The 27,393-nt window shown below is 46.7% G+C and overlaps 1 protein-coding gene across 1 annotated transcript in view; it reads right to left on the minus strand.

The window, feature by feature from the left end:
• PAPPA (pappalysin 1) overlaps positions 1 to 27,393 on the minus strand; it is a 218,523-nt gene that overhangs the window by 88,712 nt on the left and 102,418 nt on the right. Inside the window, exon 9 of the mRNA XM_028161419.2 lies at positions 24,459 to 24,550. Coding sequence (XP_028017220.2) covers positions 24,459 to 24,550 — 92 coding nt within the window. The remainder of the gene's footprint in view (positions 1 to 24,458; positions 24,551 to 27,393) is intronic.

Below are 27,393 nucleotides of genomic sequence, written 5' to 3' on the forward strand. Positions count from 1 at the left end.
AATTCGCATCTCTTTCTATTTCCAGAGGGAACAGTGACTGACTGGCATTGGGATAGTCTCTTTTAGTCCAATGATTACTATTTTTTTTCTATTTTTTTAAGCACCAGGAAAAAAAAAATAGTATTTTTTAAGTTCAGATGTTTGTTTAGGGATGGATCCAACCACAACAAGCTTCATGCCACATAACAATTCATCCAAACAACAATAAGAAAAGACCAAAATATGCATGATCTTTGTGTCCAAATAATAGTTCCTTGGAACAGGGGCAACTACAGTGCTTAACCCCTGAAGGTTTGCAAAGGAAAGCCTGGGGCATGGGAGGTGGCTACACTGGCAAATGTTTCCTCTGGAACAGAAATACCAAGACTTTGCATCGCTGATCCTTCAAAAGCTTCGTGAGACACCTACACTGCTGACCTCATTTAATTCTATTCAAACTGGGGTTTGTCCTTAACCTTCTCCACCAGATCAGCCTGTCCAGGGTACAGACGACGGGGTGGCCAAGGGCTCCTACAGAACCATGAATCCACTAACCAGCTTCAGATGCTGATGAGGTCAACTGAACCTGAGGAGCTGAAGTCGGTTTCGGGTTCCTTCAAGGGCTGGCCACATACCAAAGTGGGCCAGAAATCCCTTCTTGTGTTTCACTGTGACAACCAGGCACCATCCAGCAACCCAAAAGCACCAGGAAAAGAAGAGTGAATATAGACGTAGTCTCACGCTGCCACTCCACTCCACTCTCAGGCCTGCCATGAAAAGTACCCTCCAGGGGCAGCCTTGTCCTCTGTCCTCTTGGCCCTGACACCACTGACTTGAAGGCCTCCCCACTTCAGTCCCTCCTCACAAAGCAGCCTATGATGAGCCTTTCATCTAAAACATAAATCTGATCATGTTTACAATACTCAATTGACTCCTGCAAAATCTGAACATCCCCACCTGCTACTCACGCCCTTTTGTTGCCCAGCTCCAACGTTCCTACTTAGGCTCATTTCCGACCATGCCTTCACTCTCAGATGCACACATACAGTTCCTCCCCAGGACTCACGCCTCAGAGCTTTTACCCTTAGTTCTTTAGCCTGAAAGGCTACTTTCCACCTTTGAGTCTTCCATCAAGATTTATTTCCAGCATCTTCAGGCCATGAAGCCTCATGTATCAATCTTCTGCATCCCTATTTGTCCAATTCCCTCTATTTCCTCCATCATTATATTCTCCTTCCATATCAGCAAAACAGGATATTGCCTATATAAACATTTTTTATTTTAAAAATTAAATAATGTAAATTAAAAAAAATTTAAGTGGCATCATCCCACATCTCCGCACCACTGTCTCCTATGTCACATTTCTCTTTCTATGATTCACAGTAAAGTTTATTGAATTATCTAAACTTATCTCCTTTCTCTCCTGGAATTCACTCTTTAGTTCTCTCCAATCGAGTTTCTGTACTCACCACTCCACCCAAACCAATCTTGTCAAGATCATCGACTTCAACATTGCTAACACACACCGCAAAGTCAAAGAATCTTGAAGCATATAAAGAAGTACCTTTTCCTTGAGGTAGCAGTATTCTCTCTTGGATGCCATGACACCATGCCATCCTATCCCTTCTGGCTCCCAGCTCTTCCCACACAGATTCATGTGCTGTCTTCTGCTTCCCTAACTCTTTACTAAATGTTGCCATGTTTCAGGGTTAGCGATTAGGCCCTCTTTTTCTTTTTTTTTTTTTTTTTTTTTAGGAGTTTTCTTTTTTTTTTTTTTTTTAATTTCTTTATTGATTAAGGTGTCACATATTTGTCCTCATCCCCCCATTCCCATCCCACCCCTCTCCCCACGCATGCCCCACTCCCCTGTTGAACTTAACCTTTGGATAGGCTTATATGCATGCATACAGGTCCTTTGGTTGAACTCTCCCCCTCCCCCCACCCTCCCCCTACCCTCCCCTATCCTCCCTCTGAGGCCCGATAGTCCGATCGATGCCTCCTTGCTTCTGGTTCTGTTCTTGTTCCTCAGTCTATGTTGTTCATCATTTCCCCTAGATGAGCGAGATCATATGTCACTAGATATATACTAATAAGAACTGAATGTGAGACGAGCAATAATATTTATGCTGACAGGCAAATGAATCAATCTGTAGCGAGCTTCCCCCTGGACCAACAGTTCTTTTGAGACCCAATTTCGATGTCCAGTAGTTCCTTATGTGTACATGTCAGCACTGACCCCTCAGCTCTGGATGGTGGACAAATGGTGGTAATGGAGGTCCGACTCCCTCTGGTTTGGTCTCGGCCGAACCCAGGGGCACGGCGTCACCTGGACTAAGGGGCACGTGGCCTCACCCATACCCAAGGGGCGCGTGGTCTCACCCGGGCCTGGGACCCAGCCTCACCCGGATGGATCCAGGGGCGCACGGCCTCACCCGGACCCAGGATCTGGCTTCACCCGTACCCAGGGACGCTTGGCCTCTCCCAGACCCAGGGGCACGTGGCCTCACCCGGGCTTAGTTGCACAAGGCCTCACCTGGACCCAGGGACGCTTGGCCTCTCCCGGACCCAGGGACGCTTGGCCTCTCCCAGACCCAGGGCCACTTGGGCTCACCCGGGCCTAGGTGCACGAGGCCTCATCCGGATCCAGGGACGCATGGTCTCACCCGGACCCAGGGACGCTTGGCCTCTCCCAGACCCAGGGGCACGTGGCCTCACCCGGGCCTAGGTTCACGAGGCCTCACCCGGATCCAGGGACACATGGTCTCACCCAGACCCAGGAACGTTTGGCCACTCCCAGACCCAGGGCCACTTGGGCTCACCCGGGCCTAGGTGCACGAGGCCTCATCCGGATCCAGGGACACATGGTCTCACCCAGATCCAGGGACGCTTGGCCTCTCCCAGACCCAGGGCCACTTGGGCTCACCCGGGCCTAGGTGCACGAGGCCTCACCCGGATCCAGGGACGCATGGTCTCACCCGGACCCAGGGACGCTTGGCCTCTCCCAGACCCAGGGCCACTTGGGCTCACCCGGGCCTACGTGCACGAGGCCTCACCCGGATCCAGGGACACATGGTCTCACCCAGACCCAGGAACGTTTGGCCACTCCCAGACCCAGGGCCACTTGGGCTCACCCGGGCCTAGGTGCACGAGGCCTCACCCAGATCCAGGGACGCATGGTCTCACCCGGACCCAGGGACGCTTGGCCTCTCCCAGACCCAGGGCCACTTGGGCTCACCCGGGCCTAGGTGCACGAGGCCTCACCCGGATCCTGGGACACATGGTCTCACCCGGACCCAGGGACGCTTGGCCTCTCCCAGACCCAGGGCCACTTGGGCTCACCCGGGCCTAGGTGCACGAGGCCTCATCCGGATCCAGGGACGCATGGTCTCACCCGGACCCAGGGACGCTTGGCCTCTCCCAGACCCAGGGCCACTTGGGCTCACCCGGGCCTAGGTGCACGAGGCCTCACCCGGATCCAGGGACACATGGTCTCACCCGGACCCAGGGATGCTTGGCCTCTCCCAGACCCAGGGCCACTTGGGCTCACCCGGTAGGCCCTCTTTTTCTTATCTATCTACATCCTCTCATCCAGTCCTAAGTTTTAAGTACAAATTTTAGAACATTTATGCACTAATGACTCAAACATTTCTTTAGATATGACCTCTTCTCTGAGTCCCAACAATGACATCTCTACTTAAATATCTGTTTAAAGTCATCACAAAATCAACATGTCTGAAACAGAAGTAATGGTTTCTCCCCACATTCCTTTCTTCCTCCTCTTAGTAAATGACAACATTGCTCAACAACGGCTAAACCAAAACCTTCTGAATCATCACTCCTATTTTTTTAGCCAACTCACCAAAACCAAAAGAAGTACATCTTGGAGACTCTTTCATCTCAGAAAATTCCAAAAAGATCTACTTTTGCTCCATCACCAACACCCTAATCCCAGCCATCATCACTGAGGTATTGCTCATTTAACCAGCTTTTTTATGTCTGATTCCCAATCTTCCCTCCCCTAGAGTACAACAACAGTGGTCCTTTAAAAACATAAACAATATCAGACCACTTTCCTACCTAAAGCACCTCAATGGCTTCCCATGTTACATGGAACAAAATCAAAATCTGTAACATGGCCTATGAGTCCCTACTGTCTCTGAATGCCTCCTATTACTATCCTCTTGCTCACTAGGTTCCATTCATTTATTTGCTCATCCATAAATGCATCAATTCAACAAGAATCTGTTCCTTAAATAAGCCAAACTTGTTATTGCTTCAGGAACTTGCACATGTTACTCAGTTTATTGGAATACTTTTTTCTTGGATTTTCTCACACTCTCTTCCTTTTCATCATTTAAGGCTCAGTTCAAATAGTACTTCCTCAAATAACAACCCCGTCTACTTACAGTAAGCTCACATCCTATTCCCCACCCCATTAGAGAGCAGCATACCACTGTATTTTATTTCCTTCACAGTATTATTCACTATCTAAAATGAATTTTTATTTTTATGATAAGATTTATGGGAGTATGTCTCAAAGTGCACCTCTTTCTTTAGGATCAAGAGCACTGCCTTGCCATACTGTGACTGATATTTATGAATGAATGAATGAATGAATGAATGAATAAATAAATAAATAAATAAATGCATGAAAATGTACAGCTCTTGGATTGTGAGATATTTCTGGGCTGGCTCCAGTCTTACCTCTATTTACATCCCCAATACTTAGGACAACGTCAATCTCAAAGCAGGTATTCAGTAAATAATGAAGTAGCAAAGCTCTTTTTGAGTTTTAGAATCTCTGTTATTGATTATATTGAAGATAGCTCAAACCTGATTTGAATCTGTTTCAGCATTCTACTACACAAAGATTTTTATGAAAATATTAATTAGAATGAGATCATAATACAAATTCAACCACATATTAAGGGGAACAATCCAATTCTATCTAAACCATTCCGTAATATTTTTTCCTGTGAGACATCGTGACTCACCATCTGTCCTAAATTTTTTTTCTTAACTGAATTTGCAAAGAAATTAAATATCTAGGTAAAAAATGTGGTGCATACTAAAATGAAATTTAATAAAGAGATTTGATGGTCTTATGAATTGGAACTTGAAAATGCATTTACATCACCTTGAATTTAGTACAGTTATTTGAATGGCCTAAAAAGATTGTAAGCAAAGATACTGATCCTAATAAATGACAATACATTCAATAGAAATGAATGTTCAAAGCCCTGAATGGGTTTTAGCCAGTCTCTTTTGGGTTCAGTGCTATCTCCTGATAGGAAAGAGGGGATAAATGTCAGTACCACAATGGATTCTACAGTGGCCGTGAAATACGCCTGGCGTCCTAAGCATAGACAAGAGGAAGAGTAACATCTAGGATGCAAAGGCCTTTAAAAGTATGAACAGGAAATAAAATGAGATTTGTCTTGGGTAATGTACGCTAATAATAAGTGGAGAAAAACCATCTGAAACATTCATATGCAGAAGAGTATGTGAAAGTGACAGAGTGATGAAAGGTAGCAAACTACAAACTGAATGTCAGTGGTTTTAATGTGATCTCATCACCCCCCAAATAAATAAATACATCAATAGGTTAAAAAAGATAGAAAGAAAGAATAAAGAATGGGACCCTGTTTCAAAAGCAATAGCATGGTCAAGAGAACAGGAGTCTATAGAGTAGATGTCCTCTATTCTACCCAAGGCTGGGGACAAGTCATTTCCCTCTCTGGGCTGCACTTTCCCCTTCTGTACACTGAGAGAGTTAAATCAGCTACCTTTAATTTAAGATCTCCTTCAATTAAGTCACTCTACTACATATTTGGTACTTGATATATTTTTTTCTTTTAATCATTAAAGTAGTGTTGTTGTTTTGGTCTGGAGATGGGAAAATGTGATCAGCAAAATGAAGACTGAGAAGGGTGCAGGTGAAACCATTCTGAGAAACACAGAAGAGAACTATAAGGAAAAGCAGATGACATTAGGGAGAGGAAATCAAAATTTGAAGCTCATCTCTGTCACTAACTTACTCTCCCGTACTGGGCAACCCATATCATCATCGTTCTGGGTTTCATTCTTGTCTAATAAATATGAAAAAATCACTTTTCCTACCCATTTCAGAAAGTGGCTGTAATGCTCAAGTAAAATAATGCTATGGAACATACTCACACATGTTGTCGTTTTCACATATTTTTATCACAGCTACAATTTAGAACTCATCTCCCAAATCATCAAATGGCTTTTTTAATTCATTGTTTAGGTCTCAACTCAACCATTACCAGCCTGGTGAGACCTTTTCTAACCACACTATTTTCACTGCAGTCACTCCCCCCAACCCCCACTAGTCTATTGTATGTCCTTCCTACACAGCCTTAGATTGCTTCTTCAAAAGTTTAATTGATCATTTCATTCTTTCTGAAACAGAAGAGCAGCCCTGCAAGAGCTGAAAGGTAGGCTGTTTTGCTCACTATTGCATTCCAAGTCCAGGACATGGAAGACAATCTGAAAATATTTGCTGAATGAATGAATAATAGATGGTTTTAGTGCTGCAAGAGTTTTAGAAGTTATCTCGTCCTCATGCTTCATTTTGCAAGTATCACAACTGAGATTCAGAAAGGTGAAGTGACTCACTAAATGCTGCACGGTTAATTATTTTAGGCCCAACGTTTGGGTTGACTGAATAAGGCTCATTGTATAAACACTGGATATAATGCAATGTCAAACAAAAATTGGTCTGTGACAAATACATGTAGATGAGCATGAAAAAAACAGTGCCTTCAAGTAAAAGTCAATGTGTACACACATTGTATCTATTCTTCAATTCAGTAAAACAAGCTGCCTGTCTGTTAAGACATCTTCAAGGTTCCAGAGAAGAGAGACTTTTGAGCAATGGGACGCTCTGTTAGCAGTAACCAAGGAATCGAGGCCAAAGCAGGGCCCCACGTGAAAACCACGCCCATCAAGCCCATCTGGCATAGCTGGTGGTGACTAAGGTGACCAGTGTGGTGGGTTCTTGGAAGGGTTCCAATGTAAGAAACCTCCCACCCTGAGCTCTGATGGGTGTGGGCAGCCAGGAAGACTATCCTCCTGCCATATGGTTCATGTGAGTCCAAAGGATGAGGCATTGGAGCTACGGTGTCCTGCTTCTCCAAGTCGGTGCTGCTCGGAAGAGAAAAGCTGAGTCACTGGGCAGGAGTGCACTGCACTCAGGTACGTTTTCTTTGTCTTACGTGATGGACCAGCTACTCTTCTGTCCTTTGAAAAGGATTCTGTGTTCATCTGAACCGATGTGCTCTTTGATTGATAGTGTCACACTGAGTTTTGTTCTTACAGAAATGTGAGCACGTGTCTCTCTCTTCCCAATAAGGAATCAAGAATGGGAAAGAGAGAAAGGGGGGGGGGGGGGGGGGGGAGAAAGGGGCAAAGGAAGGAAAGTAGGAAGAAAGCAAAGGAGGGGAAAATTGATTCTAAATCTTAAGAGTTAACTTGGAACATTTTAGATCAATCAAAACCCCTGTACTCTGATCAGAGATGATAAGGGTGGGCATCACTATTCATGTTCAGAAAAAGTTCCTGGGATTTATGGTCTCTCTGAAATCAGTTTCCACCAATTGGAGGTGTTCGCTCAAACAAGAGTGTGAGATTGCAGATGGCATTGCTGGCTGCGGGTGCCAGAATGGAGGTCAGGGAAGTCTCCTCTGGCCCTAGAGATGGCTGGGCAGACCAATTCGAAGCCACTGGTGACCACTGAGGCCCAAGCTAGGCACCCTCATGAAGCATTGTCCACACAGGTATGAAAACGCTGACCCTAAGGAACAGAAGGCTCCCAGGGGACACAGTAGACAGCTCTTCTAACAAACTACAGTTGGTGCGGAAATCAACAGGCTACCTCAGAAGAGAGAGTTATTCATTCAACGTTTTCTGAGACTCAGTGGCGTCAAGAAATCATCTGGTCCCTGCCTGCTTCCACAGCCTGCTCTTGTTTTCTCTCACGCTCTTGTCCCAGCTCCAGGCAGGCTGAAATCCTGTCCACTTCCTGGGTGTCCCGTACTCTCCCCCCGCCCGAGTTCCCAGCCCTGCTTTTCCTAAGATGAGTCTCCAACCATTCTTTTATCCAGTTTTAACCAGACATTCCTCTGGAAAATCTCTCCAGCAATCCACTCCAGAAGGGCCGGTTGCCCGCTCTCTGTTCTCCGTAGCATCATCTAATTCCCCAATTAGAATCATAGCCACTATATAATAAGTATATTTGCTAAATGAACAATTGGATGGTGTGGTTCCTGCTGGGCACTGTGTTAAATGCTTTTAAATATGCAATGTCCTTTGCCGAAACCGGTTTGGCTCAGTGGATAGAGCGTCAGTCTGCGGACTGGAAGGTCCTGGGTTCGGGGTTCGATTCCGGTCGAGGGCATGTACATTGGTTGCCGGCACATCCCCGCTAGGGGGCGTGCAGGAGGCAGCTGGTCGATGTTTCTCTCATCAATGTTTCTAGCTCTCTATCCCTCTCTCTTCCTCTCTGCGAAAAACCAATAAAATATATTTTTAATTAAAAAAAATGCAATGTCCTTTAATTCCAGAAGAATCCTTTGTTTTTGGTCGTGTTGTCCCCATTTCACAGACAAGGGAAATCGTCTTTAAAGAGTTTCATACAGCAAAACCCAAATCCTTATCCGTTTGATTCCAAAACCCACTCCCTTACATCCACCCACGTTACCTAACCCATGCCCTTTGTGAGATGTGGATACTGAGGGGGATCTAATGAGACTGCTGATCTGATTCTCTCCAAACACCATGTGATTCTGTGATACTTGGGAGCCTCCAGGGTCTGCTGTCACATCCCTGCTCTCCACAAATTAACGGGGTGTCCACGAGCAGCCCACTTCATCTCCGAGCCCAGTTCCCCCTTCAGCAAGCTGGTGATGTGATGTCTTTGCAGACCTCAGGAGAATGGAATGAAAAGCTGCCTAGAAAACGCCAAGCAAGGTGCCTCGCAGGAACAAAGGTTCTGGGGAAGATCAGCGTCTCCCTCTCCCTAAAGGAAGCAATCCGTCTCGGCTACCTTGTGCCAGTTAAACTGCACAGGCTCCATAACTTAAGGTTTGGTGAAACCTTTTTCAATTTTTAAAAGTAGAATCCAAGTTTTTTGTTGGCAAGTGATGGAATACCTGGGGGCCCAGACTCCTGGCCCACAGTCCATTAGGGAATTTACCCGGGGAGCTCAGGAACCTTCCACTCAAGTACTCCCTTCAGAGGCGGTACTTACAAAGCCATCAATTTCCTTAACAAAGAGCCTCTGCTTAAATGCCCCTTCAAGCAGTGTTATTTACACAGCCATCCACTTCCTTTTGAATTCTCTGCTTGGGGGGTGGCCTACCTGTAGTCCTTCCAGCTGCTAGTTAACTAGAATGGTTCCTAAGAGGAAGCTAGCTGGACCTGGACTTCGTTTTGAAAGCAGTTCGATTTGGGGTTATCCGAGAGTTCTGGGGGATGATTTAAGTAACCACCAAATTCACTGCTTCTACCCACCCCTTCTCCTAAAGTTGTGAAATGTTTGGACCTCATCAAAGAGTTATGACCACGGCCATGGAGATAAAGGAGCCTTGCCATTGGAGCCAGTCTTTCCTTCACAGGAAGGTACCATCAGACTAAAGCAGCCCCCACCCCAGAGCTGGAATTTGAACACAAGCAGCCCAGTGCTGATGTCCTGTAGAGAGGACCGCTGTGAGGTGGGAAGTCTGTGATTCAGACAGGTCCATCGGACCCTACAGGCCAGGCCAACAAAGCTCTACGACTCTTTGTTGCCTGATAGATAAAACTTAAGAAAGTTACTCTCAACATAAGAAACATCCCTTTAAAAATACATGCTTCCCTCACTCATAGTCTACACTTATTGAGCCACAAATTATTTACCAGGTCCTGGACTACATCCTGGGAATCAGAGTAATTAACTGGGTCTCAGCATGCTGAGAGCTCAGAGTCTAGTGAGAGGGGCAAGTAAAGAAGTGACTGACTGACTGACAGCATTTTGCTCTGAGGTACAAGATGCTGTGAGAGCAGGAAGGAACCCCACCAACCCCAACTCAACCTTACCCAGCATCTGAAGGCTTCTTTTAGGGGCTAACACCTGGGCTGAATCTCTGAGGAGGAGTAACTGGTGGTGACACATCCCAGGCAGGGGAACAACAAGAGCAAATGAAAGGAAGCTCGAGGCAGGGTCATAGGTGCAAAGCCCAGAAGATTCTGAAGCCTAAGGTACATGTGACTAGATCAGACCACTCCAGTCTTGATGCCATAGTAAGGAATTTAGATTTACTGTATTTTTCCGTGTATAAGACACGCCCCCCTTTTCCAACCCAAAATTAAGAAATCAATATTTTAAACATTTTGCTGGTTTTCCTCTTAAGGCCTCTTCTTTTTTGGCCTCTTAAGGAGTTATTCTTCCTGTTTTCTCCACTGTCTGATCATACACTCAGTGGGAGGAGGTCCAAATTGTCTCTGCAGCTCTATTTCCATGCTCTTTTGCATAGCTGATTACATTCAGTTTGAATTTTGTAGAGTAAGACAATCGCTTACTGATATTTATCTTTTTATTTTTTTAAAATATATGTTTATTGATTTCAGAGAGAGGGGGAGAGGGAAAGAGAGATAGAAACATCAATGATGAGAATCATTGATTGGCTGCCTCCCGCACGTCCCTTAATGGGGATCAAGCCCGCAACCCAGGCACGTGCCCTTGACTGGAATCGAACCTGGGACCCTTCAGTCCGCAGGCTGACGCTCTATCCACTGAGCCAAACCAGCTAGGGCTATCTTTTTATTTTTTGACATCTTTATGGGCTCAGAATGCTCCGGTCCCTGTTGCATCTGCGCACTCTCCACCTCTACCTCCAAGTATAGCATTAGCTGATGTCATTAACAATAAAGCTCGTGATTGGAGGAAGCCTGTTTGACAAAGTATGGGCAGTGCTCCCATGCGTGCGGCTCCCTCCTTGGCTGACTTCCGTGTATAAGACGCCCCTTGATTTTCAGTCTAACGATTTTAGAAAAAAAATGGCGTCTTATACATGAAAAAATGTGGTATCTCAAGGGAACCACCTAACACTTTGGAAGGAAGAGGGGCAAAATGACATTTGCATTAGGAGAAGCTTGCTCTGATCCCACTGGAGGGAAGATGGGGTGAGCAAAGACTCAAACCATGACCTGTTAAGAGTTCTCTTGCAACCGTCCAGGCAGGACCTGAAATGAGATACAGGGCTCAGGTGCAGCAGTAAGGATGGGGAGAGAGAGGAGGGACTGATTTGGGAGGAAACGTTTTCAAAGTGAAGTAGGAAATGACAGAGAGGGAAAAGTTAAGGATGTTTCTCAAGGTTCTCCTGTAAGTGTCTGGTTGGCTCGTGGTGCCACCAGTGGAGATTGAGAAAAACAGGAGTCACAGCAGGTCCACATATGTGTTGGCTTTGTGTGGCTGTGGGGCATCCCATGGAGTAACCAGATGAACGAGCCCATAGGGCATGAGAAAGGCCTCAGGCTGGAGATGGTTTTCGGAGTCTCTGGTTTGAAATGATGGGCTCAGGGAGAGCATGAAGGATGGAAAGTGGGCCCTGAGTGCTAATATTGAAAAGATGGGCAGAAGGAGGTCTGCGGAGGGATGGCCAGAGAGGGTAAGGAAAACTGGAAGAAGATAAGACTTCAGAGGTCCCGGAGTTCAGAATGTCAAGAAAGAGCCAGATAAGGGGAAGGAGAAAAATGTTAAAATATGTGTACTGAATCATACTCTTGAATAGAACACCTTTATGGCTTCCTTAATAGTAAGTCTCAATGTTCTGCTTGTTCTCTTTCAGGGACAGGGGATTCTCTACCTGTGAATAAGAACTAGATTCTTATTTTTAATAACTCTTATGAGCAACATTTATTGGTCACTTAGGAACAGGAACTATCCCAAGCACAGCAGATCTGGCTTCTCAGAGTCTATCATGGACCTAATACATAACTGTGTGATGAGTAAATTCATAAATGAAAGAAGGTAGCACAGCAACCCTATGAAGTGAAGAGCATCAATCATTGTGCTTCTGGGTCAGGTCCATGGGCTTCTCTCACTCTCTCCTTCTAGGAGTTCGCTTGGCAAAAGGCACGAAGACAAATGGAAAAGTCGAGGGCTTTTAGTCTCTTGTGAAGCCCTCTCATTGGTAACAAGGCTGAACTCAAATCATATACATAGTTTTGGGCTCCTGAACTGAAGTGAAAGACCAGCTCTAGCCAGGACTTTACAGTCCTGCCAACAGCAGCTGAAAAGTCTAGTTCAAGCTCATGGATAATTTGGGCCTGGTTTCCAACTGGTGTTGAAAGCCAAAATCACCCTGAAGTCTCTTCAGGTCAGTTTCCAAGAGTACTCTGTGGGCCCTTGAAGAGCACCCCACTGGGGGAGGCAGGTCTTAAAACATTGCCCCTTGCCCGGCTGGTGTGGCTCAGTGGTTGAGTAATGACACATGAACCAGGAGGTTGCTGGTTCAATTCTAGGTCAGGTCACATGCCTGGGTGCAGGCTCAACTCCCCAGTAGGGGTATGTAGGAGGTAGCTGACTGAAGATGTTTCTCTCTCATAGATGTTTCTATCTATCCCTCTAAAAAAATCAATATAAACACATTTTTAAAAGCCCAAAAAACAAACAATGCTCCTATCATGTCCTGATATTAGGACCTTACAGCAGCAGGCCCTGCTCTTGGTCTTACTGAGCCCAGCTGTCTAGGAAGCTGCCAAGGACTCTCCCACTTCCACCAGGGGCGTTCCTATGCCTTCTGGGGCGGCTCCACCAATCCCTGCATATCCTTACTGACCACTGTCATCTGCAGTCCTCCGATGAAGGGTTTTGGCTCCTGCTTGTCACTCCCACCCGCACCCTGCCTGGCGCCTGGCTTCATATGCAGCACATGCTCCATGTAGACAGAGGAGTGAGACTGGTCTCAGCTGTCTTTGCAAGAACCCAAAGCTGAGGGCAGAGGGCAGAGAAGGCAACCCTGGTGCTTGTGAGCAGGGCTGCACACGCGGGCATGGACTATTTTATCTTTCTGGCGAATTAAAATTGAAAACCCTTAAAATTATTATAATTTCAGATTTGCTTTATCTTAATTTCCCCTTGGTATTTAATCAGTAGCAGCCAGGAAAAAGGGGCCTTTAGTTTCTCCCTCTGTTAAGTAGTTAATGATCTGTAAACAAACACTCCAGACAGTGTTTTCTTAAAGAGACCGTGGGATCTTTTTATGTGGAGATTCCTTTTGCACAGTCTATTGTTGTCCCTTCTCATTACCTGTTTGCTGGTAGGCTGTTCAGCTCTGGAAAGTACACTTAAAAAAAAAATTAGATAACATTAATGATCAAGAGGTAGCATAAGTTTAGTAGTTCAGCCTGAGGGCTTAAGAGCCAGATTCCAGAGCTGAATCCCTTTCCTGGGGAGCCTTGAGTAAATTACTTAACATCTCTGTGCTTTTTCTTAATCTATAAAGTAGCCATAATATTAAAACTACCTCATAGGGTCAAAGTAATTAATCAGAGGAGTTGATAGGAAAAAAGTGATTAAGTGAATTAAACTAAAAGCAAGCTATTTCTGCTATTCTGACTACTGTTTAGGATGATGAGATGGGGAGGGTGGAAATCTATATGTACATCTCATCACTCCCACTTGTTCCGAAGGTCTGCTAATTTGGAGGACGTGATCTTCCAGTTTGGGAGTTAGGCAAATCTTGGTTCAAATCCCAGCTCTGCCACTTAATAATCACCTGCTTTGAACAAGTCATTTCACCTGCTTGAGCCTCAGTTTCTCCTGGTGTAAAATGCAGGGGACAATCGCCACCTTCCTGCAGCCTCCCTCAGGAAGATCACAGGAGGAGATTTACGTGGCTGTGGGCCCAGCATGGGATGTGGCCGTCACCAAAGTGTGTTTCCTCTTATGGTGGTTTCCCAGCTCAATAAACAGTTACTGAATGGAGGCCACTTTCTCAAGTCACTTAAACATTTGGGGGCTCTGTTGTGTCATCTGGAAAGTGGTTGCCAGGGGTGCTGTGAGCGTGAAATGAGACAAGGGAGTAGGTTCTCCAGGGGAAATCAGGGTGCTGCCCAGGCTCCTGGCCACTCTCTTCTGACTCAAAGGGTCATTTGATTCAGTACGCCAGATACTGACTGGGGACCCAAGGATGGACACAATGACACTTTTCCTCATGAATGAGGAAAACGGATGTGTCCATGGAAAATGTGGTGGCCAACACAATTATAGCTGTGCTGCTACAGGCCCAGGGGTGAGACGGATGGGGTGATACCCTCACCTCTCTCTCCTCTGCCTCCATCTCTCCCTAACTGGACATTCTTTCACCCACTAGGTACTCACGCATTCTTGCCAGGAGTTGGGTAGCAACTCTTTCTGTACAGGGCCAGACAATAAATGTGCTGGCTTCATGGGGGCCATCCAAGACCTCTGTTGGAGCTGCTCCACTCTGTCTTTGTAGCAGCAAATATCAGAATCAAGGGGGCTAGTTCTCTTCCAAACAGGCAGCAGGTAGGGTTTGGCTGGGACAGTAAGTAGCTTTCAGGTGCCTGCTCTATGCAAACATGCACTGGCCTACAGAGCTTGGCACTGAGGGCAGAATGCACAGGTGGGAGCGTCGTCTTCTCCTTCCCAACAGCCTGACCACGGCCTTCGAGGCCCTGAAGGGTCAGAGCCTGCTAGGGTCCCGCCTCTGCTCTCTCTCCTTCCCTGTCATCCGGCCACACTGACTTTCTTTGACCTCTTCCAAAGCTCTTTCCTGCCTGGAGGGTTTAATGTTCTGACTTTCTTGCAGTCCTCACTCCAGCCCCCTGCCCCACAGCTCCCTAATTTGTCCACTTCCTGGTTAGCCTTCAAGTCGCAGGTTAAATGTCATGTCTTCAAGGAGGCCTTTCCTGACCCTCAAATAGGAAGGAGGACCTGCACTTACACACCTCCGAGTATGTCCATGCAGGGGCATTCTCAACGATTGTTTTCAATAATTACTAGTGTCATTTCCCTGGCCTCTCTGGTTTCACTGGCTCACTGCTGGTTTCCTTGCAGCTAGCACAGTGCTGGGCACACAGCAGGCATCCACGGTCTGGGAACGGGTGACCTGGTGTGACCCAGCAGCCAAGTTGCACCGCCTTCTGTCTGGTTCTGTCTGTGTGAGTGAGAGCAGGAAGCTGATTTATTCTGCAGGCTAGGGCAGTGGGTTTTTCACACCATCCTGGCTGCCTATCCATCATCTTATTTTAAGCACATTACTTTTCTCCAAAAAGAAAAGAGGAGGCAATTAGGTCTATATCCCTCACTTGCTTAATATTTCACTTTCCCTCAGGGCATTCCCTTCAAGTGGAGATCACACTCATGAATATTAAATGTCTCTTCCAGCCCAACATGGTCCCCAAGAAAGAGCAGAGAGCCAGGACCTACTGAAAGGCCCACAGGGACACTTGGCCCCGGGCCTCTCCCCTCTCCCCTCTCCTGGGCTCCTAGGTCAGGACTGCACAGAGGCACAGCCAGGCACAGGCATGCGCAGGCAGGCTTCTGGTCACTTGCAATGCCACAAAGAAGCCCTTGTTCCTGGCTACCCAGATTCACCTGCCTTGGACGAGGGCTGCCTTTCAAAGGCACACATCAAAGTTTGATCCCTATTCCTCGAATTCAGGCAAGCTCCAAGGCCTCCGCGCCTGACCCCTCCCTGAGAGTCAGGAAGCCGCCGGGCCCAGGGCTAGAATTGCTCCCTTCTGGCCTCAGAGGCCCCCCTGTTTCTTTTCATTCCAGCCCGGCCTCTCTGTGGGGTAGGCCTCCCGGGTTTCCAAAGGAGGTGGTAAACTGTGGTCTGAGGCTGGAGGCAGGCTTGATCCTAACCGGTGCTGACTCCAGGGTGTTTGAATGCATCCATCAGACCTCCCGGTAGAGGACTTCAGATCTTTGGTCCTGCCCCGCATGGCAGCCTTCCACCCCATCGCCTCCTTTTCCTGCGCCTTTGTCCCCTCGCTGACCCCCTTTGACCCTCTGGGTTAAAGGAATTCCTTTCTCCTCCCCAAGCCCTCATTTCTTTTAAAATGCACAGTTTAAAAACAATAATGATCTGGGACTTAAATTCTAGAAGTCAGAGCTGAGAGGGCCCCTGGAGCTCCTCCAGCTCACCGCCATCCCTTTCTAGTCACTTTGCATAAGGTACTACCACATGTTGATGGCAGGGCCCAGTTCAGGACCATTTTTGCCAGAGATGGACTGGCGCCTTTGCATCTCTTGCAGTTGAGATGGGACTTGAGAAAAGGGAAGATGAAGTGGCACTGACGCATGTTTCTGAATGTTCACTAACTGCCATGCATTGTGCTAAACACGCTACAGACCTTAAGTCTTTTCTCTCAACAGAGAAATGATGTGTGAAAATGATGTCCATTTTTCAGAAGAGAAGGCTGAGCTCAGACGGAGGATGGAAGACGCCCAAGATGACCCAGAAGTAACCAATAGACACATTACACCCAACAGGTATTTGAGCTCAGGCTCCTGCCTCTAACACATTGCCCATAAGTGACAGCTTCCCCTTATGCTAAACAACAACACGGCTACTGTCACAGGAGAGCGATATGTTAAAAATGAAAATACAACCCCAAACCTGGATCGGCCTTATGTCGGGGGCATGCACTCTGTGCAGTGGAACATTTATGGGGTGATAATAACGGAAAGTGGTCGTTTTCATGACTCGTGAAAAAGGCACAGGAAGGACATGTGCATTCACTTTCGCTTCCTGCTGTGAGTCAATGGCACCAAAGCAGAAACTGGGAAAAGGAGGCTCTCAAGTAGTTTTTTTTTTTTTTTTTTTTGCGGGGAGGGGTTCCTCTGGATATTGACAAGGTCTTTAAAGGCAGGCCGATAGGATGTGAAGCCTCCTATGATTTATCTGGCTGCTTTACTTAAGGCAATTCACTTAATCTCTCAGTGCCTCACTTGTCTCGCCAGCCAAATGGGCGTTATTATTCTGATTATACAGAGCTGCTGGGAGGCTGAATAAAATCACTTTAAAAAGAGACTCTTAATACAAAGGCTGATATAGTTGGGTGCCTCAAAAATGCAATGACTTCATGGGTAAGTGTTTCTACCTAGGTACTGTGAATCGCACCTCTGCTATTTCTAGCTGTGAGACCTTGGGCAAGTTACTTAACCTCTCTGAACCTCAGTTTCTTTCCTCAACGAAACTGAAATAATATTATTATTTATCTAGGTTCCTGGGAGGATTGCTACAACTTCTTATTAATTATACTAATAACATTAATTATAGCAGTGGTAGCAAACACATATGTAACATTTACCAGGTGCTGCTCTTTTTAAATGCTTTACCTATAAAACCTCATTTCATTCTCAAAACAACTGTGAAAAGTAGAAACTATTACTAGCCCATTTTACTGATGAGAAATCTGAGGCACAAATAAAAAGTGTCTGGGCCAGGCTTTTCACCCAGAATCCACATGGGTGAATACCCATATCCATATTAATCCATCGTTAATCATTAAGCCATAGGTCATCATGCCAGTGCTAAGCATGCCACCTGTCCTAGCTGACAGCACCGTGATCACCTTCATCACCACCACTACCACTATTATTTCTCTTCTTTTAAAGGTCTGTCTTCCATCCAAGGGAAGCTTTATTTCAAGAAGGCATTTTGGCGAAAGTTACTATGCCTTCTACAAAGGGAGGGCTGAAGGAATACAGGACAGAACTTTCATTTTGTTTTGTTTAAAAAAAAATTTTTTTTTTTTTGTAAGGTGAGAGGTGGGTCATCTGTCCTGATTTCATGTTGTTAGAAAGAAAAATAACAATAACTATGACTCCTGGCAGAGCCCATTCTTCCTCCCCCTCCCCCTCCCAGATGCTGTTTCCCTTTTAGTCACTGTTGTTCTAAACTAAAGGCTCATCAGAACATCCACCAAGAAGAGGAGGCGATTCATCTTGTTTTCCTTTCTGCCCTTGGCTCGGATCAGGCCAGGGCGGCCTGACAGAGGGGCCCTGAGGCTGGGTGACCTGCGCCCCTCCCAGTGACTGCTGGGAAGTGAATGGATCCCTCTGCCTCTCCCTTATCTGCCTTGCAGATAATTGAGGTATTGGCCCCTGCAGTAGGACTGGGCAGGGGATGCTCTGTGAGGACCAGAGACAATGTAATGCTAGTGGCAGGGAATTAGTGAGAAAAAGAGACGCCCAGTGGATGTGCGCGTCTGGGAACGACAACATGGGGGTCCCTTTGCTTTGTTTTCTTAATATACTAGTGACCCAGTGCACGAAATTCGTGCACATTAAAAGGGGATTAATTAGAGGAAATAATTTAATATTGCTATTTGCCCTTTCTCTATAATAGAAGTGTCAAAGATGAAAGAAAATTAGTAAAATGTATATGAAAACCTTCCTCCTGTCAGAGTCTGGGGCTCACCACGGGACCCAGAGTCAAGTCCCCGCCCACCCACATGCACCTCAAAATCTCGTGAGACCCAGACCCGGCTGGCACCCCCCCCACCCCCCACCCCCGTATTGGGCTAGATCCAGACCCAGCCAGTCCCACCCTTGTCAAGCCCTGCCAGGCAGGAGGTGTAGCCTCAGGTCCCTTGGCCGGGCGCCAGGATGGGGGGCGTGGCCTGAGGTCCCCCAGCCCAGACCGGGGCAGAGGGCATGCCTTGAAGTCTTCCATCAAGCCCCGCCAGGTGGGGGACATGGCCTGAGATCCCCTATCAAGCCCTTGAGTGGGGGGCATGGCCTGAGGTCCCCCGTCAAGCCCCGCCAGGCGCAGCCTCAGGTCCCCTGGCCCAGCACTGGGAGAGGGGCGCAGCCTCAGGTCCCCCGTCAAGCCCCACTGGGCAGGGGCGCGGCCTGAGTTCTCCCGACCCAGCACTGGAGTTGCACCTTGAGGTCCCCCATCAAGCCCTGCTGGGTGGGGGGGGCACAGCCTGAGGTCCCCTGTCAAGCCCTGCCAGGTGGGGGACTTGGCTTGAGGTCCCCTGTCAAGCCCCACGGGGTCAGGGGAGGGCATAACCTCAGGTCCCTGCTGATTGCTCGTTAAGGCTCCTTATGGGAGGGAACTTGGCCTCAGCTGTGGGTGCAGCCATCTTTGTGATGGAGTGATGGTCAATTAGCATATTCCCTCTTTATTAGATACGATACCAGCATCAAGCAGAACTGGAAACCCCCACACCTTTAAATAGGTGTTTGACACATCTGTGTCCGAGAGGAAAAGCAGCCTTAGGGCCCTCAGCCCAACTGCTCTCATTACATAAAGGGAGAAACTGAGGCTCTGAGATGCTAACGTGCCACACGCCCAGAAGAGAAGCTAAATGGGGACCTGCACCCAGCTCTCTTGAAGGACACAGGATGGGAGGGGAGGGGCCCCCACCAGCACAGCTCCCCTCATGGACTAAATGTTGTTGCAGAAGGCAGCTCATTTCCGGCAATGGCCTGATACGTTACTAAGTGTAACCCCTTTGGTGATGCTTCTCATTTTGTCCCACTAATTTGACCACTGCCTTCCCTCCTCCAGCTGCTATCAGCAGCCTGTCTGTAGCTCATGACTCAGTGCTTAGAGCCAGAATCTCCACAGCTGCCGAACAATGCCTCTAGCCAGTGCCTGCTGGGTGGGGGGCGTTATCATTTTACTGATACCACATTTTTTAACTGACATCTCAGGCCTGGTGTATGTTATATTGTAAAGGGAGGGGGGGCAGACAAGATAATTTCCACATTGCCGGGATATAGCATGCATTGCCCAAGAGGTCTTGTGGGTGGTATTCCTTTTAACAAGCAACTTACCATGTTGCAAGGAGGATGAGGGACCTGGGGGTGGGAAAGTGGGACAGGGTCATCCCAGGCTGTTGCATAATAACACATTGGCACCCTGGGAATACTCCTGGATGTGTGGGCTTCTGAAAAGTGAATGGAAACGCCACCATAAATCTGCCACCCCCTCACATGAGTGGGAGTGGTACCAAACCCAGGAAAACATTAGCCCTATTAAATGGTCAGTGCCAAAAAATAAAAAACAGAGAGAAGGAAGGAAGTCCCTCGGATGGGGAGGCAGTGTGTAGAATACAAAAAGCAAGGGCTCTCCACTTCGTCTGGAGATAAGATCACCCTCTCCCTATGATCTGTGTGACCTTAGGCAAGTTAAGACATCACTGTAGGTCTAAGATCCCGTGTCTGGATACCAGAGACCTCACATCGGTTCACATTATACAAAGGTGCATGGCACCTCATGGGTATCGATAAATAGTGGTTGTTGCTGATACACACACACATACTCCCCAGCTCGCACCCCCCACCCCCCACACTCACACACAATGAGAAAAGTAATAGTTAATGTGCGTCAAGCAGGTCCAACTTGCTAACAATAGGGCTAAACCTCATAATATCTTATGACAACAACTTTTGGTCAGGATTCTAAGTGACAATCAACAGAAACCAACTTGGCTAACTTAAGCAAAACAAGCAAACAAACAAACTCTATTCAGAGAACATTGGATACTTATGGAAGACTCTCTAGGAGGGCTGGAGAGCTAGCCTTGCAGGCTCTGAAGCCAATTCCAAGCTCAAGATTAGGCCCGGTGACTGGTCTTGCAAAGACATCTCAGAGCTGCTGTTACACACAGAACCTCCAGCCCTAATGCTGGATGCTGTCATCGGTACTTTGGAAATGCAGGGGTTGTGGCCACTGCCACCATCTTTTATCAGAATAGTTTCTGTAGGCTCATTCTGTCTTCTGATTCAAAGTCTTGGGTTGGTGTCTGATTGGGGGGTCAGGAGGAGAGTGCAAGTCTTGTGCCCACACTCAGCTGCAAGAGGGGCTGGGAGATGCTTGCGTTTTCAACTTTGTTCGTGGTGGCTGGACTCTGTCTCATTGTCATTACAACAAAGAGAGTTCTTTTCTAAATCTAGGGAAGGGAGTCAGATAATAACTATCTATAAATTGGTAAATAACTACCACAATTGAGTCCCAGGATTTTTACCATTTTCTGGATGAGAACATTGAAGCTTAGCCAAGGCCCCATGTCTAAACTATGGTATGAACCAAGCTAGTCTCACTCAAGCCTGTTCTGTTGGTCACTATCTTGACCACTGTCTTGACAAATGTAATGATGCGAACAATGTCCGCCTTGGCAAAGCCTCCCACGCTTCAGCCCCTTCTCTGACTCATTAGAACTGGATCTCCGGGGAGCCAAAGATGCATGTTGATTCTTGTGCTGCTTTTCTTAGAGGAAGATGGTTTTCTAGACTAAAGCTGTGGAGTTTGTCCTTGGAATATAGTTCCTGGGAACTGGGACCTCTGGAGAGATAGATCCCTTTTCTTCATGGGATGCCCTGTGTCTCTGTGAGTTTCTATAATGGAATAGTAAATGGTGAGGGCAGGGGGCATAGTGGAGGTCTTTCCTCTAGCACAAGCCATACTCAACATACAGGGGCAACAGGGAACCTTCCCTGGACACCACCCACACCCGAGAGTTTTGTATGGCATTCCATTATGTACCCCATGAGTTGTCCTGCAGCAATATGTTCCCCATTCACCCCGGAAACCCCACAAGGCCAAGAGCTACTGTTTTGGAAGTAGTTTACCACTGTGAGCTCTGGAGTCAGGCTCTCTGGGTTTGAGTCCCCAGTTCTATCTACCATTTAATTGCCCCTCCTCAGTTCACTTCCCTTGCCTCAACTTCCTCTTTTGTAAAAGCAGGACGCTAATGGAATTGTTATGAGAGTCAGTTTATAAATATGCTTGATATATAATAGGTGTTCAATAAATATCATTCATCATCAGCAGAATAGGCAGAGTCTAGTAGAAAATGTCAGTATATAAAAATGGATCTATTAGGGTCCAAGTCTCATTCTCTTACAAACTTTCTCATCATCATGCCTTTCCTCTGAAGCATATCCATTAACACCATGCGCAAGTCATTGATCTAGTCCACACCAGCTATTTTGTCCAAAGTATAGGCGGGGAAGTGAGGCCCAAGGAGGTATGGCAAGCTGGGGCTGGACTTGCTGTCCAGTGCTATTTCTAACAGAGGTTCCCAGTCCCCACCACTGTATGCTTACAATTCAGTTCTTTTTCTGAGAAATGATGAACCATGTCATAATTTTCACTTCCTCTCTGCATCAAGCTCCAAGCACCAAGAGCATCAAAGACTCCAAATCCACAGACCAGGGGTCAGCAAATGTGGTCTGTAAAGGGCCGGATAGTAAATACTGTAGGCCTTTTGGCCCATAGGTCTCTGTTGCAACCACCCAACTCTGCTGCTGTAGCAGGAAAACACAGCAGACCATATGTAAAAGAAGGGTGTGTTGTGGTGCAGTAAGGCTTTGTTTACACATGTAAGCAGTAGGCCGATTTTGATCCATGGAAGGTATTGTGCAGACCCTTTCCATGGACAAAAAGCTTCTGCCTGTAGGGCTACTTATTTTTGTTTATGGTTGCATAGTGCTCAAGCAACATAGAACATGGATGTCAGAACCCAAGCATCCCTTTAGGGTACCATATCCTACCTTCCCACATCCTACCTTTCTCCCAGAAGCACTTGAGTCACATGCCACCTTAGTGCAAGTAAAACAGGTAGCTACTTTCCACCATGATCTTAGAGTAATGTGGGGGTCATGAGGATGACAGCAAAGGTGAGGGTTTGGTTAGGGTAGAGCTTGTGACTATGAGAAGTAATAATCACATAACTTCAAAAATCACACAACAGAAGTGCAGGCAAGGCTCTTAAAAACCACCTCATTCAATCCTTTCAAGTTACAGAAGGTAAACTGAGGCCCTGGCTAAGGAAGCGATTTGATCAGCATTATCCAGCAAGTTCTCACCACAGCTAGGACCAGACCTGGTTTTCTTCATTTTAGTCCAAGGCTCTTTCAACCCCACCACTTGGCTAATATCAGACTTTTATATAGACCGACAAACTGAAATCAATGGAGAAGGAAAAAACAAACAAACCACCTTCTGCCATTTAAAAACCCAAGGTCTTGCCTAGAAACTCTCCTGTCCTCCTTCCCTCCACATCTTTCCTTCCTTCTATCCACAAGCATTAGTGGGATCTCTCTATGGTGCTGCTGGACCCCTACTTGGTGCCAAGGAGATAGTAGGTGCTCAATAAATGTGTGCTGCGACTGGAATAAAAGGTAACTAATACATGGCAAAGACCTCAGGGAGCTCACAATTTACCAGAAGGTCTAAACGCACCCGAATGCACTGCAACTGTGAGGACCCCATGACATTTCCTCCCCTTTGGTCGTCCTAGAAAATTGCCTTTCAGTGAGAAATCTTCCCAGCACAGTTTCCATTCCCCCCACAGCTGCCCCTACCCTCCTCAGATAGAGCACCTCTGTCTTTTGTACTTGCAAATGATTTGTGATTAGTTTTCACCTCCAGCCCAGGGGATTAGCCTGGGGACCTTTGATCTTCAGGTATCGATTTGCATCTTAAAGGAAGTATGATCTCATCTGGGCCAGCTCAAAATTCCATCCCTGCCCCCCAACCCCTGTCTGTTTACCAGCCCCGGGCTGGCCAGGGCCTCCCAAGTGGGGCTGAAACAACAAGATCAGCCAGACTCAGAGAGGAGGCCAAGGGAAGGTGGGAAAAGGACCTTTGCTTTCTAAACACAGGCTGGTCTGCTGTTCCCTCTTCCTCAAGTCAGAAAATTGCCCAAGGTTGGGAATGTGTGGCGGAGGTGGGGGTGGGGGCGGTCCCTGGATCCTGGAGGGAGGTTGTGTAGCCAAATGGACTGAGCACATGCCTAAGAATCAGACAAAATGAGGTCCAAGTCCTAGTTTTGTCTCAAATCACTTCTGACCTGTACGATTCTGGGCGAGGTTTATAATCTCTCTGGCTTTTGACGTTTCTCATCTCTACAGCAAGAATAAAAGGCTTAAAAATCTATACTACTAACCATCCTGGACAGCTGGTGTGAAGAAGAGCAATGCTGTGTGTAAGGTGAAGTTAGATCAACAGTTCCCAGTCACGTCTGTCCTCTAGGACAGTGGTCGGCAAACTCATTAGTCAACAGAGCTAAATATCAACAGTACAACGATTGAAATTTCTTTTGAGAGCCGAAAACCGACTTCTGCGCATGGGCCATGAAGTTTCAATCGCACTGTACATGCGTGCCCACACGTGGTGGTATTATGTGGAAGAGCCACACTCAAGGGGCCAAAGAGCCGCATGTGGCTCGCGAGCCGCAGTTTGCCGATCACTGCTCTAGGAGAACATAAGCTACCCAGGGCAGGGATGTACTTGCCCTTTGCTTCCATTGCTGTATTCCCTGGTGCCTAAAATAGTGCCTGGCCCATAGGAGGCACTCAATACATATTTGCAATATAAAGGAGTGAAACTTCATTCAGTCACAACTATTGCTGTTATTGTAATTGGTCAAGGATTCCTCACCATTCCTCCCTAGCCAGGCCCAGGGAAATGACAAAGACTTACCAATGCAATTGAAGGAAACTTCCTGTTGGCAGAACAGGGAGCAGCCATCACCATTGATCTTATTCATGTCATCGCATTCTTCACCTTGGCCTCTGCAGAACAGATAGGAGAGAAAGGTATCTCAGCTTCAAAACTACAGCCCGATGTGGCAAAGTCCCCTGCAGCCCAGGCCTCAGGCAAGTCCCTTTCCCTGTGTAAGTCTCTGTTTCTTCATCATCAAGATGAGATGTTTAAAAGGTGTACATCTGTATGATCCCATGACATTTGCCTTATTTTTTGTTTCTGATGACAATAGAATTTCTGTTTCAAACACATTCTCTGAGATCTCAATCAGTTAAGTCAGCAAGTCAGATGGGAGTAAGATATGGATGAATGAACGAACAAATGAATGAACAGACCTTGCCGCACAGTGTCCGGAAAATGTCACTGCCACTTTAAAATGATGGATTTAAAGAACATTTTGGCATTTCTAAAATATAAATGCTGTCTTCACTATGCCCTGTGTCCACCCTCTCCCCCCTTTCCCAATGCTCTTAAAGGTCAAGATTTTGTTTCCCCTTCACATGCTCAGGCTGGGTTTTCCTTTTATCAGAAAATTTTGCCTTCTCCATGGGTGTGTTGTTTGTTGGCATCAAGAATGCCTAGGCCTGTGGAATTAACTATGCTTCTAGGAAATAAAAATGCCTCCTCTTGTTTATTTTAGGAATTATTTTCATCACCTAAGGATGGTTCTGCAGAGGTTAGGATGGAAAGGAAATGAGCAATGCTCTTGGAATTGGACCTAGGAGAAAAGAGAGAGGAATAATAATGGAGAGATTCAATGAACTGTTACTTTTAAAAAAAAATTTCCCATCCTCTGAGAAACAGAAAACTTGGGTTTTGATCCCCATGGTCCAAACTGGCTGTGTGATCTCCAATAAGTCACTGGATCTCTCTGTCTGATCTTTCTATCTTGGACAATGTAAACCAATGAACATGCAAAAATAAATGAAAATGCTCTGGCTCAGTCACAGTCACCATGGTTTGAATCATGAGTAGCTGGATGTAGCTAGTGGCTCATGTGTTGGACAGCACAGAAAAATCCACTGGAAGGTGCTATTCTAGATGCCAATGCTCCATTTTCTCACTGGTTAAAATGGAGGTAATTATACCTACTCCTTAGAGTGCGTGTAAGAATGAAATGTAATGTCAAGTGACTGGCACGGTGTGTGACACACAGTAGATGCTCGGGATCACAACCCCGTTCCCACTCTGTCCTGGGAGGTCTCTGCAAAGTGTGTGGCAGCTGTCCCTCCCTCCCTCCCTGGAGACCAGCTGGGCCTTGTCACAGCATGAAGGAGTCCTCAGACTTCTAACTTCACCCGGGCAATTAATACTGGGAAATGTTTGTTGCTTTTAAGAGGTGTCAGCGTAGCAGGATGGTGCCTTGCAATCAATCCTGAAGATGGCCAGGGCATCGCACTGATCTCCAAAGAGCCACCCAGGCTGTCTCCTGTCTGCACACACAGGAGCAAAGAAGCAGCCCGAATCCCAAGCTGGACCCCTGTTCCAATCTCCGCCACGGACTCTCGCATGTTGGAAATGGTGATGGCCTTGTGCTCCTTAGCTATTTCATGGGTTATCTGGGGAGAGATTTTTTTTAAAACCTGGGCTGGGTTCCCTAAGCCACAAAGAATACTTCTCAACCGCCTTTCCTCACCACCCAAACAGTGTGTTCTATTGGTTTAAGCATAAAATTAGGGTCACCACAAATATCTTCTAGGCATGAAAGATCTATCATTAGATAGAGAAGTTCTGAAAAACCTTCCCTGACCTCACAGGCAGGAGTGGGAGGCTGTCTTCTCTGTGACCAACGACACCAGGCTCATTCTATCACAGAGCTTGTCACACTGTCAGCCTTGTCCTGTCACTTGAGAGCCCCCTATCCTCAGCTTTAAGATGCCAAAGGAAGTGCAGTCTTTGTCATCCTAGCACCCTGATGCCTGGCACAGTGCCCTGGACATAGCAGAAAGCATGTAGCTACTCCTTCACTTGTTAGTTTTGCACAATTGTCGGTCACACAACAAGGCAATGGTGAATCCACATGAAAACCTGGGCCCTGGGTTCACGTCTCGGTTAACCTGTCAACAATTATTAGGTAACTGCAGGTAACTCAACACATACTTGATGTCTATGCAGGATACCAATTCTAGGTAAAACCACTAAAAAACGTTGTTAAGAATAGTCTTTAAATGAATACTAACAACAACCCATTTCTAGAGCAGCTAGAAGAATGCCATTGTTTGCAGTGTTTTACCAATGCGTCTATAGTGGGCTCTGAAATGGAGAGACTGAGCTGGATCAGGTTCCACATCAAGTGAGTTTCCTTTTTTGTTCTTTGTGCTAAATTAGAAAATCCCAAATCACAATTATGGGTTTTCAGCAATGACCACAAGTGTTTGCTGGAGATTCTGGATCTGCTGCTCTATCTTGGACCCACAAATGATGGGGCACTTTCCCCGGGGACCGCCTTGCGCAGCTGCTCAATGTCCACCGGACAGCATGTGCACCAGAGCTGGAGGCTGATGTCTTAATGGGGGAGAGAACAGCAATAGCTCCCCTGCCCCTGATTTTAGTGCATCAAGCACTGGAAATCGTATCTTCATGCCTGGTGGTTGCATCTGGGTCTAGACCTTAAATACATCCTCTGACATATGTGGAGCTCTATCTTCTATGCTTAAAGAGTCCAATTCTTGGCAGTCAGGTGGTCTGCACCGTAATTCAATACTGAAGACCCCTTACATCCATAGGTATCCCTGAGACACATCACTCAGCAAACCACTGGAAATCATGTAAAGAATCACTACTGGCCTTATCAGTGTCAAAATTTGTTTGAAAATGTCATTCCTTCTTTGAAAAACTTGAATTAGCACCTTCCTTGTGACAGCCGGTGCGC

Source organism: Eptesicus fuscus, chromosome 15, assembly GCF_027574615.1.
Source record: "Eptesicus fuscus isolate TK198812 chromosome 15, DD_ASM_mEF_20220401, whole genome shotgun sequence".
Taxonomy (NCBI): domain Eukaryota; kingdom Metazoa; phylum Chordata; class Mammalia; order Chiroptera; family Vespertilionidae; genus Eptesicus; species Eptesicus fuscus.